We start from the raw sequence: 16,253 nt of genomic DNA on the forward strand, positions 1-16,253 counted from the left end.
TTCAATTCACATTGTGTTCTCACATCCCTAGAATGAATTGAGAAAATGTGTGAATGCATTGTATTTGTCATGATTTAAAATGATGATGATTGAATGACAATATTCGTAAAAGAGTCTTGCATTCTTTTGAAAAAAAATTCAAGATGATAAAGAAAAAATGAAGAGATTGTAGAAACCTAAAAAAAATGATTTGAAATAACACATTGTGTGATCAAATGAAGAATATGGTGATGGGTTGGTCAACAAATGAAAAAAGTACAAAAACCTAAAAAAAGTGATATAACTAAGTGATGAATACAAGGATGAATCGATCGACATAACCTACGAGTTATGATCGAATGATAAAAATAATATGGATCATTGGACAAAGTTTGTTCTAAAATTTGTTAGGATTGAAAAACCTATGAGTGGTGACATAGTGATGAACGGTAAAATTTATTTTAGAATGGCTAATGCTAAGACACCTATGAGTATTGTGACCTAGTGATGGTAGATGCAATTTGTTATGGAATCTGTTAGTGTTGAAAAGCCTCTGAATGGTGATCAAGTGATAGAAATGATGATGATCAGTTGATAAAACTTGTTCCAAAGTGTTAATAAGCTAAATAAGGGGAAAACGTGATATGGTGGGGTTTTGAGAATCATATTACCACATTTTGATTAGAATTTCATGACATTGACATCCACATTACATGCATTACATTTGCATTATTGTTTAGAGATTGTTTGAAATTTTGGTTTGGATATGTATTTACATCAGCCAGTAAGCATTTGAATTATGACTTAGAATGTCACATTATGAGAATCTAGGTTGTTACATTTGCATCATTGATCATGACATTCATTCATATAAAATTTTGAGTCACCTGAAAAGAAATTGTGAACCTTTTTTATGAGAGTCTTTGAATTTCAAAGAAGAGTCCTTGAGTTTTAAGTTTTAATTGAAAAATTTTGAGATTTATTGAATGAGAAGCTTTAAACTTTTAGATGTGAATCTCCAAAGTTTAAACAAAATAGCTTAAACTTTTTGGATTTAAATCTCCAAGATTCAAATAAGAGTCTTTAAATGATGCATACGAGCCTGACAATTAGCAAATGCAAATCCTGAGATCTTACAGATTTGAATTGAAACTTTGAGAATCAAATTTCAGTGAATTCCTATAAAGCTGAAAGGTTTTTACGAATTTGAACCTCTGATTTCTTAGCTCAAATTGTGAATATTTGAGTTTTCATTACAAATTTCATCAGATCTGATCTATGACTCCTCTGAATATGATTGTCAAATATTGATTTTATTTTTCAAAGTTGTGGTTGCCTTTATTTAGATGAGCAGTTTTATTTTTCAAAGTTCTCTTACCTCTATTTAGAAGAGCAATTTATTTTTCCAAAGTTTTGTTGCCTTTATTTAAAGGAGCAATTTATTTTTCCAAAGTTTTGTTACCTCTATTTAGAGGAGCAATTTTATTTTTCAAAATTCTGTTGCTTCTATTTAGAAGAGCAATTTATTTTTTCAAAGTGTTGCCTTTATTTAGAGGAGCAATTTTATTTGTCAAAGTTCTGTTGCTTTTATTTAGAAAAGTAATTTATTTTTTCAAAGTTCTATTGCCTCTATTTAGAGGAGCAATTTTATTTTTCAAAGTTTTGTTGCCTTTATTTCGAGAGCAATTTATTTTTCCAAAGTTTTGTTATTTCAATTTAGATGAGCAATTTATTTTTTCAAAGTTTTGTTGTCTCTATTTAGAGGAGCTTAATTTACTTTTTCAAAAAAAATAAAAAACAAAAAAAAAATTTGTTGGGGTGATCATTTGCAGGTGTCTACGTCTTTGCACAATTCTTGTTGCACAAAAAATACGCAAAGAGGGATAGTTGTAGACACTCTAATTAGTCTAGGCCCAAGCCCATTGGGCCTGACCCAACAGGGTTTGAGCTTAAGACATTGGGCTTGGTCTAAATGGGACAAATTGGCCTATTTTTATTTTTATTTATTTATTTATTGTTCTAAATTTTACTTTAATTATTATTTTTATTTCTAGAAGAAAATGACAAAACAAAGAAGAAAAAATTTTACCGTGAAATCTGGGGCTGGTAAGGTTTGAATTGGATTCAAAGATTGAATGTCAATCACAAAAGGAATTAGGATTAATCAGAAACTCTTTTGATCAAATGCCTATAAATATAGGTTGGATCACAGAAAAAAAAAAGACACGAAGACAGAAAACAGAAGCACAAAACACAATAAGCAGAGAGAAAGAAAAAATTTTAAATTTTATTTGGAAAATTTTTCTAGAAATTTTCTAGATTCTGACGAAATTTTTTAGCATCAGTTGAATTTTTTGGCAAAGTTCCCCAGAATCCGACAAAGATTTCGACAAACGTTGAATTTTTTGGAGACCCAACCCAAATTTCAGTGACGTTTTCTAGAATTTGATGAAGGATTCAATCAAAATTCATTCAGATAAATAGAGAGAGAGAAAAAAAAGGGAAGAAAGAGAGGGAGAAGAAGAATTTTGTTGAAAAGGCTGAGAATTAGCCTTATATAGCTATTGAAAATGACGTCATTTTGCGTCTAAGTAAATCCCAGGATCCGCATGTTTTCTAGCAGGCAACTTGACCAGCGTTTTAACGAGCTCCCCAGACATTGTTGTTGAGCTGAGCCCTACACCCCGAGCCGCACTTTCTAACTGCTTCCTTTGTCTGTAGCTGAGCTAATCCAGCCGTTAGCCGAGCCGTTTTTTTTTTATTTTTCTTTGGTATTATTTATTTATTTTATTTAGTATTTTTTTAGTATTTTTCTTGGTATTCTTTCTTTTTTTTTTTCATGATTAAATTTAGGAAAAAATAAAAAAATAAAAAATAATAAATTTTGAAAATAAATATTAATTATCCAATGATGAAATTTATAAAAATTTTAAATGGTAAATTTCTATAAAATTCTTAGGTGAGAAATTTTGTCTAAATTTATCCAAAATGGTGGAATAATTTAGATAAAGTTTTAATAATAATAATTAATATTTATTTTCAAACAAAAAAAATTGAAAAAGAAAAATAAATAAAAATATAAAAATTTTGGAATTAAATACAAATTACCAATGATGAGATTTTTAGAAATTTCAAATGATAAATTTTTTAAGAAATCTCTAGTTGAGAAGTTTTCTCTAAATTTAACTCAAATGGTGAAATAATTTAGATGAAATTTCAATACAAGTAATTGTATTCTTTTCCAAACAAAAATTTTGGTTGAAAATATTTAATAATTATCCAAGGATGAGATTCTTAGAAATTTCAAATGGTAAATTCATAAGAAATCTCTAGTTGGAAAATTTTCTCTAAATTTGGCCCAAATTGTGGAATAATTTAGATGAAATTTCAATAAAAATAATTGTCATATTATTTTCTTTTAAAAAAAATTTTCTAAATAGGCCCAAATAATAGAAATTTTAGAAATTCAAAAAGAGAAAATATTTCTAATTTGACCCAAATGGTAGAATAATTAGATATATTGTCAACAAAAAAATAATTAAAATTTTTTTCTGACGATAGAGCCTCTTCAAGATATCAAATGAGATTCTTGAATACTCTTGAGGTGAAAAAATATTTTTAAGAGTTGTACTAGATTGATGGAGAATCTTAAAAATTATTTTCAATATTTAACATAAAATTTGAAACCATTATACTCAAGATTATAGGATAAATTTAAAATAAAATGGTACCATCGTTTGGATGGGCATGTGGGGGGTGCTATAACCTTCCCCACATGTAATCAACTCTCAAACCCTATTCTGGTTTGTAGACCAAAACTTATTCTTTTAGGGACTCTTAGTCAAGCTTAGGAACTCTTTAAAGGGATAGATTCATTAGGTGGCCAATCACACCTAAATAAAAAAGATTGATGGCGACTCCATTCATTTGTTAAGTCTAGCTATAGATTTACGGATGTATATGTTATAACATACCTTTTTACAAAAGCCATTCATTGCCAGTATAACGTGTCAGCAAAAATCTAATAAAAAAAAGACAAGGTTAAAAACTAAAAGAAGTAAAAAACAAAAAAGAGGAGAACAAAAGTGGAGAATATATATATTTTTTATTTTGATTTAAATCATTTTTAGGAGGATTTGAGTCCTCAAAATCAGTGGAAGGAGAGTTAAGAACAAGGATAACAGATTTGGAGGCAGTAGAAAAAAGAGAAAATCGTAACTTTGATTTTAGATTTACGTAAATCCAATGGGTATTTGAAGAAACCAAGCAGGTCAGAAGATAAAGGGAGCTAAAATGAGCTTTAAGATAAAATTTAGGCTTGAACGATCATTGGCAATGATGGCCAATAGTGTCCAGTGGTGGCGACGACAATAGTGTTTCATCGAAATCTAAAAACTTACGGAGTTTTCAACCAACTTTCATTCTTTCTTATAGAGAGAAAGATAGAAAGAAAATTGTAGAGAGAGAAAGAGAGAGAAAGAACTTGTAAAATGAAAAGGAAAGGTTAAAAGAAGACTTTTATAGCATTAATAAAATGGTGCTGTTAGCTAAAGAAATCGGGTTCTTTTTGACTCGTTTCAAGGATTCGTGTGTCAACCATAAAATGAATTGATCCTGTCGCTCAACCCAATCTTCTGTCCCAGTCCAACTCCGTGCTATTTAAGCCACAAGTTGAGTTACTTCTTGTGTGTGAACCGAGCCATGAAAAGTTTCTTGAACTGAGCCACGATTTATTTTGGTATTCTTTTTTTTTTTTTTTTTTTTTGGTTATTTTGCTTATTATTTATCTATTATTTTTTGAGTTAATTTATAAAAAAAGATAAATAAATAAAAAATATTTCAAAAAATGTTTTAAAAAAATTGAAAGTATAAATTTTTCAAAAAAAAAAAAAGAGGGTTTAAGAAAAAGTTGAAAGCATCAATTTTCCTTAAATCAAAATCTTTCCAATTTCAAAAAATGTATTTAGGGAAAAAATTGAAAGTATCAATTTTTTCTTAAATAAAGGCATTAACTTTTAAAAGAATAAAATAAGAAAAAAATCTTAGGAAAAAGTTAAAGTATTGATCTTTCTTTAAAAATTTTTTAAATGTTAAATAATCTAACGACAGAGTCTTTGTAAGAAAAATTGTATTTTTTTTGTATACTCTTGAGGTGAAGGAATTTTTTTAATTTTCTACCAAAAGTATTATAGTCAATTAAGATTAATTTCTAATAATTAATTATTTAGTAAGATTTTTAAAGCTTAATGGATAACATGAAGTCAAACAGGTACCATCCTTTGATAGGCATTGTGGGGGTGTTATAACTTTCCTAACACGTAACTATACTTTCGGATTTAGTTCTGATTTCATAGACATTGAATCTATATTTTAAAGGTACCTAAGTCAAACTTAAAATTTTTTTTTAAAATGAGATAGATTCAGTTAGGTGACCAATCGTACCCAAACAAAATAGATTGGTGACGACTCCTTAAGTCAATGTCTAGCTATAGATTCACTGACCTAGATGTTATGACAATTTGGTGACTCCATTAGGGATAAGTCGAAAGTCAAACTAGCAAGTAAATTTATGTTATCCAAAAGCTTAATAAAATTAATTTTTTTAAAATTTTTTTTGTTTATTTATTTATCTATTTTATTTATTATGTCATTCATATGTATGTGCATAACATGAGCTCTATAATTGAGCTCTGTCCCTCTAGGAGGTAGTAAAGTACCTATGCTTTTGTGAGATTTTAATGCCTTTGTAATGGCTAACGAAATACTCCCACTAAAATTGCATCCATTCTGCTTGTAACCTATAATAGACAAAGATCGGAGTGTCTCACTAGTCTGTGATGGATAAAAATGTAAGGAATAGTTTGAGAATCTTTAGACTATCAACCTTAAACCACATAGAGTGACCATTAAGAACCTAACTTGTAGTTAGAACCTTACCTTCCTTTTTTACAAAAAAAAAAAAATAACAGTTAAGTTATAGTTTTGCAATAATTGATTTTTCTTGTGTGAAAATTAACTTTTGTACATGTCATGTGGTATGAATTATCGTGATAAAGTGCATGTTAGTTGAATTTTTTTCTTTTATTTATTTTTCTTTTGTTTAAAACAAGATAACATTAGGCTGCATATATTTTTGCATTCACTTCACATGTGTTGACTTGAAATCTTGGTGCTTGAAATCATGTAAAAGTGCATCTTAGTTGAATTTTTTTCCTTCAATCTATTTTTCTTTCTTTTAAAGCAAGATAACATTAGGTTGTATATATTTTTTGCATTCATTTCACATGTGTTAACTTGAAATCTTGGTGGTTGCATATTAAGATTATTTTTATAATCTTTATTTTATAACATGAGCATGCAGTAATGCAAGCATCTTAATTTATGGTAATCAAAGGTTTAAGAATAGTTCAACCGTAAAAAATTCTTGTCCAACCTATCTATCATCCATACAATACTCAATTACAATAAAGCAAATGGAACATGAGCAAAATAGCCATATGGAAAAAATAAAAAAAGCTCAAAAAGAGTTATAATGGGAGTTAATAAAGATTATGGAGATGCTAAAAAGGTTAAATAAAGGCAAGGTAGTAAAAAAGATCCCCAATTCAAATGTGAAATAAGATATTGTGGATCCTTTACACCCTTTTGAGTTTGGCCCAAATCAAAGCCCATATTTTCAAAATAGACAGACCCTATAGATGCCATTTTCTGGGACATATGCTTACACATATCCTGAGGTATCGTTTCACAGCTACACTAACCCTACCTTTAGGGTAAAGGTATATGATCCATTTAAAATTCTTGATTTTAATGATCTTAAAGAAAAAAAAAAGATTGAAGATGAAGATTTCTAAAGTGATTGAAGATTCAAGTACGCAATAATGAATCTTTTAAAAGAAAAAGTGCAAGCTATCAAATGAATGGATTATTTTAGCTTTATGGATGCAGCTGAACTTTGTTTAGTTTCGAATATGGTCATTTCATCAAAATTTAAAGTTTTTAAATTTAAAAAATATAATAGGACAAGATGTCCAATAACTCATGTTACCATATATTGTCACAAAATGACTGTCCATACTTAAAATAAAAAACTATTAATGTATGTATTTCAAGATAGCCTTACTGATTTAGTCGTGAAGTGGTATATCTAACTAGAAAGAGCTTGTATACACTCTTAGAATGGGTTGGCAAAGTGATTATTGCCCAATACCAATACATTATAAACTTAGCTTTAGATCATCTATCTCTATAAAGTATAAAAGAAAACATTCTAAAAGCTTCAAAAAGTATGCACAAAGGTGGAGAGATATGGTTGCTCAAGTTTAACCACCTTTTACCGAAAAAAAATAACTATTTTATTTGTGAGTACTTTGAAGTCTCCATATTATGAGAAAATAAAGAATTTTGTTGATATGATATCTCTAAGAAAATAATAGAGAATGCCATTAAAAGTGGCAAACTTGAAGAAGGAGAAACCTTCAGTATAAAAAAAAGTGAGATGTCCTAAAAAAAAAAAAGAAAGTAAAGTTAAAGTTATGAGTTTTGAAGGATAATAATTTAGAAATTATGCTTCATACCCACAATTAGTATACCTTACTCATCATCTAGCCATTAATCATGTTGCACTAGTCTCTTACTACCATGTTTCATAGCCAATTTTTCGACCAGCTTTTTAAACACTTACATATGGTCTAGTCCTATTACTACACCAACTTTAATGCTTAATAACCAAGCAGGTGATTTGAGATAATCTCAAAATAACCAAGAAAAGTCTGTCATTGATCTTATCCCTATAACTTACACTAAGTTATTCCTAAAACTAGATAAAAAAATTTAGTATCCAATTATTCTAGAATCATTAGTGCCATCCTATCCCCAATGATATGATGCTAAGGCCACATGCGATTACCATAATGGGTATGTGGGTCATTCTATGAAAACTTGCCATGCTTTTAAGCACAAAGTATAAAGTTTGGTCCGAAAAAGATTAGTAAGCTTTGACGAATCAAGGAAACCATATGTCAATAAAAACTTTCACCTGATCACATATGGGCATAAATTTAGAAAAGACAAGGATGTTAATACTAGTTGAAATTTGCTTGAATTTTTTTCAAAGTAATGCTAAGAGTTTTTTTTATGTAATAAGATTTCATTTGTTATCATTTTAATAAAAGCCAAGTTGATGCATTTCATTACATTTTCTCTTTCATCCAAGTCATTATTTTTTGTTATTTTTCATATTCATTTTATTCCTATTCTCAAATTCCAAATGGTGAATATTTGGACAATGATAAATAATAATTTTGAGATTTAATTTTGAAACCTTACTCATATTGATCTATGGAGACTATTTGAGCAAAAAAAAGTAATTTGTGAGTAGATATCATTCATGAAAAAATGGACATGTCTTGGAGGCATCTATCAGTTTATCTTTGTTCAAAATATGATTCAAAGAAAGCATTCACATTTGGGATAAAAAATGACCAATTTTCTTTTATCATTTATAAAAATAAGATTATCTATTGCTATCTTTTTTGGGCCTATTATGATTTTTTTTCTTAAAAACCTCAATTAAGGATCATCCTCTATATCAAGGGATAAATTTTAAGAAGAACCTATATAAAAAAAGAAATAAGGCAAAAGATAACAAAGGGTTTCAAAGGTAGAGAGTAAAAAAAATGAATGCCACAAATGATTTAGGAAAAAGTAATGAGAATCTTTTTGTAAGGAATAAGATGAATAAAAAAAGAAAAAAATAGTGAAATAATGTGAAATGGGGTAAAATGCCAAGTTGTATCATATGATGGGAAATAATCCTTTGGTTTAAATCCTTTAAACATATATTTTGAGCTTATTTTATCCATTTCTTTCATGACCTCTCATTATAGCTTACATTACAACCTTTAAAAGTCTATTTTGATTGAGTGTGAATGTTCGAATTGAATGATCATATGTTGGATAAGGCATGTTTATGATGGAGCAATGGGATCGTGCTATGTTTTTATGTTTTAGAGATTGATGTGTGGGAGATACTAATAATGGATGAAGTGAAAAAAATGAAAAAAGTAAAAAAAAAAAGTGAAATGTGAAACAATAAAACAAAAAAAAGAAAAAAAGACTCAAATTGAAAACCCGAAAAGGTAATTTGGGTAAAAATATATCTGAACTAAAAACTAGAATGACAATTAAATATATAAAAGATCAATGTCATTTGAAGATCCTTCAAAATAGGAGCAAAGTTTGATTAGCTCAACATGATTCTAAAAGTTAATGGAATGAGTTTTTGAAAAGGAATCCTGGATTAATGTTAAAAATTGTATGAATATTCATTGTTTGGAGTTATACCATTCAAATACTTATCCTAGTAACATGCTTTGAATTTGTTCTTTTGCCTATTTGTTTTTGTACCAGATTCATTCTTATATCGATTACCTTTTCTCTCAATTCACTTTACCCTCTCTCATTTTTACTTTTCCAGAATAAATCGAAGAAATATATGATTGTATTGTATTTGTCATGAATTAAAGTGATAATGAATGAATGACAATGTCCATAAAATATTCATGCATTCCTTTGAAAAGAAATCCAAGATGATAGGGGCAAAAAGAAAATGAAAAAAATGAAAAAAGCTGAGAAAATGATTTGGAAAGGCAAATGTGGTACCCAAATGGTGAATAGTGATGGATCAACCAATATAATATGTGTGTTATGGCCAAATGCTGAAAATAACATGGATCAGTTGACTAAATTGGTGAATTGATCATAAAATTGTTAGTGCTGGGAAGTTAAAAAGAAAATGTGAGATGGTGGAGTCTTGATAACCTTATTACCATAATCAATTAGAATGGTATTGATTTTAGTGACATTTGCATTACATTGTTATTTGAATAATACATGTACATAATTTAGTGAATATTTGAATCTTTATTTTGCTAATAGTCATGCATTTGTATCATGCAGTGAACATGTGAATTATGATTTAGAATATGGCATATGCATTATTGTAAGAATCTGGATTATTGCATTTGCATCATTGAGAAAGCATTTGCATCATTATCATACAAAATTTTGACTTTGGTATGAGAATTTTGAAATTTTGAAACCCCAAATAAGAAAAATTTTTTATGATGAGATTTTTTATGAGGAAAACATTTCGCATTTTAAAATTGTGAAACCTTTTAAAGAAGCATTTTCAATTTTAAAGATGATTTGTAAGACTTATGGACATAATCTCTAAGAATTTTCAAATGAAAATCTTTGAGTTTTAAATGAGAATCTTTAAAATACTTTATACGAAACATTAAAGTTTTTAAATAAGAATCTTTAAAATTTTGGTTGTGAATCCCTAGAAGTTCTTCAAATGCAAATATTTGAATTTTGTGAATCTTCAATTCTTATGAATTGAAAAATCTTCAGTTTTTGCAAATCTTAATTCTTATGAATTTGAAAATCTTGAGAATTTGAAGTCTTGCAAACCTAAAATTCTTACAAATTTAAACAGTTGAAAATCTAAAAATTTGAGAATCTGAAAATCATGCGAACCTTTGAAACCTTGTGATCTTTCTATTCTTGTAAATCTGAGTTTTTTAAAATCTTCAATTTTTATGAATTTTCAATTCTTGCGAATCTAAAAATTTTTACGTAGCTAAAAATTTTATGAACGTGAAATTCTTGTGAATTTCTAATTCTTACGAATCTTTAATTCTTATGAATCTCTAATTTTTGTAAATCTTTAATTCTTGAGAATCTGTGTTTTTACGAATTTGAAACTCTTATGAATTTTTGAACCTTGTTAATCTTTAAATTGCAAACCTTTGAATTTCAAAATTGTGATTTTTTTAAACTCAAATTGTGAATCTTTGAGTTTCAACTTGTATTGTTAATTTTTGATTATGAAATTTTTGAATGCTTCGAATCATGAAATTTTAAAGTTTTGAAGTTTCGTAATTATTGTGAAGTCACATTCGAACATTTTAGGTGTCTACGTCTTTGTGTAATTTTTATTTTACAAAAATTATGCAAATAGAGGTAACTGTAGACACCTTATTTTATTCAGGATTATTCAGGCTTTTCTTGAGTCTCGAGCTAGTCCAAATTGAGCTTTAAGCTTAATCCATTTGGTTTTGGATTTGAGTTTTAGGTTTGCTTTGGATTTTAAACCCAAAATAAGCCTATTTACTCTTTTGTAATTGTCTGCTTTACTTTATTTCAGGAGATAGGTCATTATGTTTGAATTTGAATTGAATTGAAAGATAAACTTATTGAGCTTAAAATTGAAAATAAAGAAGATAAGTGATGAAAATTCAACTAAATGGCATTTTTTATCTTGAATTTTATGGAGACTTGATGTTTATTTAAGCAACAATAATTACATAAAAAATGTGGGGCCAGAAAGAAGCATTCACCATTAGCATTTTCCTTCATCCAAACCACCACCTCACATACCATTCTCAACCACCTTCATCATATATGCCTTGATTCTACTAAACCATTGGCAACTTTCAATCACCACTATTACTACATGTCACCTCTGCCAAAACACACATTGTCATGTCCACATTGTTGTCTCTATCACCACTAGCACCAATTTACTATTACCAGATAATCGAACCTATACTTGATCACACCCACAACCTACAAATAGAAGCAAAAAGCAAATCAACCTTAGAATCTTCTGTCGTACAAGGCCACCTTTCCCAGATACAACCATTGACAACTTCTCTATCCACAACAAAAACCCACCACCAAATATACTATAACCACTAGACCAAATCGCACCTCTTAGCCAAACTTCCATCCATTGCCAAAAACACTAAAACAAGCACAAAGCTTCAAAACCAGAATCACTACCATAGTGCACCTATCACCTTACTACCATTATCCATTTTTTTGCAAAAGCCTCTCATTGCTAGTATAGCGTGTCAGCAAAAATCCAATAAAGAAACAAGGTAAGGTCAGAAACTAAAAGAAGTCAAAAATTTAAAAAAAGGAAAACAAAAGTAGAGAATAGATTTTTTTTTTTGGGTTTCAATTTAAATCATTTTCAAGAGGATTTAAGTCTTCAATATTGGTGGAAAGAGAATTAAGAACAAGGATAACATATCCAAAGGCGGCGACCACCAGAACGACGAGAGAGAAAGAGATGATCGTAACTTTGATTTTGGATCTACATAAATCTGATGGGTATCTGAAGAAGTCAAGCATATCACATGATAGAAGGGATTGAAACAAGCCTCAAAATAAAATTTGGGCTTGAATGGTCATCGACAACGGTGGTTGACAACGTCTAGCAACGATAGCATTTCATTGAAATCTGGAAACTTGTGGAGTTTTCAACCAACTTTCATTTTTTCTTAAAAAGAGAGAGACAGAAAGGAAATTGTAGAAAGAGAGAGAGAAAAAACATGTAAAATAAAGAGAAAAGCTTAAAAGAAAACTTTTATAGCATTAATAAAACGGTGCATTTTAGCTAAAGAAATTGAGTTCCCTTTGACCTGTTTCAAGGATTCGTATGTTAACCATAGGGTGACTCTATCCAATTGCTCAGCCTAATCATCTATCCTAGTCAAACTTCGGGCTGTTTGAGCCATAAGCCGAGCCGTTTCCTTTGTGTGAAGTCGAGCCATAGCGAGTTTCTTAAGTTGAGTCATGATTTGTTTTGGTATTCTTTTTTCTTTTTTCTTGTTATTTTGCTTATTATTTATCTATTATTTTTTGAGCGAATTTAAAAAAAAAAGATAAATAAATAAAAAATATTTCAAAAAATGTTTAAGGAAAAGTTAAAAGTATTACTTTTTCTTAGAATATAATTTTTTTTTTCAAAATAAACTTTTTAAGGAAAAGTTAAAAGTATTAATTTTCTAAAAATAATTATAATAAAAAAGAAGGTTTAAGAAAAAGTTGAAAGTATCAATTTTTCTTAAATAAAGGCATTAACTTTTAAAAAAATTAAATAAGAAAAGAAATCATAGGAAAAAAATTGAAGTATTAATCTTCTTTAAAATTTTTTTAAATATTAAATAATTCGATGATAGGGTTTTTACAAAAAAAAAATAGTTTTTTGTATACTCTTAAAGTGGGAGAATTTTTTTAATTTTCTGTTAAAAGTATTAGAGTCAATTAAGAATAATTTTTAATAATTAATTATTTAATAAGATTTTTAAGACTTAATGAATAATACGAAATTAAGCTGATACTATCCTTTGATTGGTGTTGTAGGGGTGTTATAATCTTTTTCATATGTAACTATATTTTTAGATCTAATATGATTTCGTAAGTGTTAAATCTATTTTTTAAAGATATCTGAGACATTTAAAATTTTTTTTAAAATAAAATAAATTCAATTAGATAACTATTTGTACTTAAAAATAAATTGGTGACGATTCTTTAATTAATGTTTAGTTATAAGTTTATCAACTTAAACGTTATGACAAGTATACACAATAAAAAATCAAACTCATGGTTTTCAAATATGTTCATAACCTTGCACTTTCCATGCAATAGTATATGTCAAACTTTTTTCCCAGCAAGCCAAAACAGAGAATTTCCCTTGCCTTCAAACTGAAATGTCAACACAAGGTTCAAAAGTAAAGATAAACAAATGTAAATTTTGGATGTTGTTTTCTTACATTTTTTTTTAAGGTACGTATTCAAGTGAATTTTTTCTTGCCATCATCTAGGTGGTGGCTAAAAGAAGCAAAGCGACATGCTAATCGCCATAGGACCAAAAGACAAGAGGCGTGGTTAAAGTTAAAAATCGCTGAGTAGTCAGTAAAAATTGGTTCTTCACGCTTTTGGCTTCAAGCGATTGGTTTTCTAGTTTCTACTCCCGCTTTTGGCGCTGTTACCGTCTTCATGCTACTTAGTGTTGGGTTGTTGCGTGGCTTAAGATAACAACCATGGACTTTTGATGTATAACAACAAACGTATAGGCGGAAACGGAATAGAATTGGCCAATTGTAGGTTTTGGCCTTTTGTGCTTTTGTCCAACCCCAGCTGGAAATTTAGAAAAAGAGAAAAAGCGACAGAAGAGAGAGAAAGACACAGTAAAAAGAATTGCTATTGCTGCTATTGGCCTGTTGCAATTGCTGCCCTCGGAAGAAACTACTCATAAACCCCGCTTTTGTTTACCCTCTTTTTTTCTCTTTCATTCTTCCTAATATTCTCATTCTCACAGTTGAACAGAAAAAATACTCTCAAGTTCAGTTCTTTTGAGTGTTCCAACTCTGACGGCATGGATTCTCAGAGAGGTCCTCTTTCTAGCTGGGCTTACTTCTGCCAAGGAAAGGTAACAACATACATTTCTTCTTTCTTCTCTTGAGTGGTTTCGAGTTTGATTTGGTTTAGCTTGACACTATTTTTTTTTCTTGATTATGCAAAATGAGGGCTTTTTGCATGGAATTTTGGGCTAAATTGTTAATTGCGAGTTTTAATTATGGAGACAATTGAAGAGCTTAGGCATTCTCTTTTGTGTACTACTCTGGAGCTGGAACAGACAAGGTTGGCAGTTCAGGAAGAGCTGACAAAGAGAGATGATCAATTAATTCAACTCAAAGAGTTGCTGAGCAAGGCAGTGAGAGAGAGAGATGAAGCACAGGAGAAATATCAAAGACTTTTCCTTGAGAAACTCTTGCTCCGCCAACGGCAAAAACAGCATATTGCTCCTCTTTCTGGAGTTTCTAGCATTGAAGATGAACCCAGAAGAGGAATTGACTCCAACAATGGCTTCTCATCATCCGATTGTAAGGAAAGCATTGTTTCATCTCCTGTTCTTGACCCAATTCAACAACCCCAACTGCCACCAGCACCACCACAAGGACCACAAGCACCAGTACCAAGACCACCTAAATCCACGCCACAAGCAACCACAAAGCTAGTGCCAAAAAAGCCATTACCTGAAAAGGGTAAGCTTTTACAGGCAGTGATGAAAGCTGGTCCACTCTTGCAAACCCTTCTTTTAGTTGGACCACTGCCTCAATGGAGACACCCACCATCACCACTTGAGTCCTTTGAGATCCCACGTGTGAAAATTCCTTCACCACCGCCACCTCCACAACTCCTCCACCAAGACTCCTTGACCTGCATTAACGGTTGCAACACCCTAAACACCTGTGGTAAAGTTAACAATGGCTTCTCATCATCTGATTGTGAGGAAAACATTGTTTCATCTCCTGTTCTTGACCCAATTCAACAACCCCAACTGCCACCAGCACCACCACAAGGACCACAAGCACCAGTACCAACACCACCTAAATCCATGCCACAAGTAACCATAGAGCTATTGCCTGAAAAGCCATTACCACTGCCTCAATGGAGACACCCACTACAACCACTCGAGTCCTTTGAGATCCCACGTGTGACAATTCCTTCACCACCGCCACCTCCACAACTCCTCCACCAAGACTCCTTGATCAGCATTAACGGTTACAACACCCTAAACACCTGTGGTAAAGTTAACAGTGTGGACATCCTATTTAATCTGCGGATCAAACCAAGCTCAATTGTCCAATATCCTATATTTCTTTTTTATATCTTATTTATTTATTTTTATTTATTTATGTTTTAGTTTTTTATTTATCTAGTTGTAAATTTTTATCATATATAATATCAATAAATTTTATAAAATAATTTGAGCACTAATCAAGGATGATCTAGCAATTAAGATTAAAACATAATCTCTTCAAATATTAAAGGAAGGTTAAAAAAAAAGCAAATCAGAAAATCAAAATAAGATTTAATTTGAAAAATTTCGAGATTTTATGAAAATCAAGAAAAATTTAGATAATTTAAAAAATTAATTAAACAAAATTTAAAGAGAATAAAAAAAATCAATTCAGAGAATAATCAGATCTGTAATTATTTTCATTCAGTGTAAATTCCTAAAATTCCTAATAGAAAACTCAATATAAACACTAATTAACTATACACAAAAAAGAAAGAGAAGAAAATTTTTTTTTTAAAGATATTAGTTTTCTGTTTTTTAATTTTAGAGATGAATCATTCAAGCAAATTTTGAAAATTTTTTTTAGGTTATATAATTTTATTTCATTCTGAGTTTGATTTGATTTGTTTTTGGGTTTCCTAAATTTGGATTTTAATTTTTAAGTTTAATTTCATACTCTGTTGAGTTTCTGAGATTTTTGCTAGAGTTTACTGTTGATTTTTGGTTTTGAGATTTCTGTTGGGTTTTCAAGAATTTGGAAACTGTTCTGGGTTTAAGATGAACTTTTTCAGTTGAAGTGTGAAATTTTTACGTGAACCTTACAACTCGCTTG

At 29.7% G+C, this 16,253-nt stretch overlaps 1 protein-coding gene across 2 annotated transcripts; it reads left to right on the forward strand.

Moving 5' to 3' along the window:
- The first annotated feature begins 14,064 nt into the window (after nucleotides 1–14,064).
- Nucleotides 14,065–15,618, forward strand: LOC111284243 (uncharacterized). 2 transcript variants are annotated; one of them, XM_022872969.2, is made up of 2 exons: nucleotides 14,065–14,266; nucleotides 14,474–15,618. In XM_022872969.2, exons 1-2 carry the CDS (start codon nucleotides 14,213–14,215, stop codon nucleotides 15,542–15,544), a joined length of 1,125 nt encoding a protein of 374 aa, XP_022728704.2. In that variant the 5' UTR covers nucleotides 14,065–14,212; the 3' UTR covers nucleotides 15,545–15,618. The 2 variants fall into 2 exon arrangements, with proteins under 2 accessions (XP_022728704.2, XP_089617992.1); XM_089761866.1 differs by having other exon boundaries at nucleotides 14,132–14,266; nucleotides 14,364–15,618.
- Nucleotides 15,619–16,253: the final 635 nt, after the last annotated feature.

The sequence above is a fragment of the Durio zibethinus genome, chromosome 6 (genome assembly GCF_047325235.1).
Source record: "Durio zibethinus cultivar Kanyao isolate XHJ-2024 chromosome 6, ASM4732523v1, whole genome shotgun sequence".
Classification (NCBI taxonomy): domain Eukaryota; kingdom Viridiplantae; phylum Streptophyta; class Magnoliopsida; order Malvales; family Malvaceae; genus Durio; species Durio zibethinus.

Coding starts and splice junctions, on each gene's coding strand:
- LOC111284243 (XM_089761866.1), top strand. CDS start 14,414: ATGGAGACAATTGAAGAGCTTAGGCATTCTCTTTTGTGTACTACTCTG.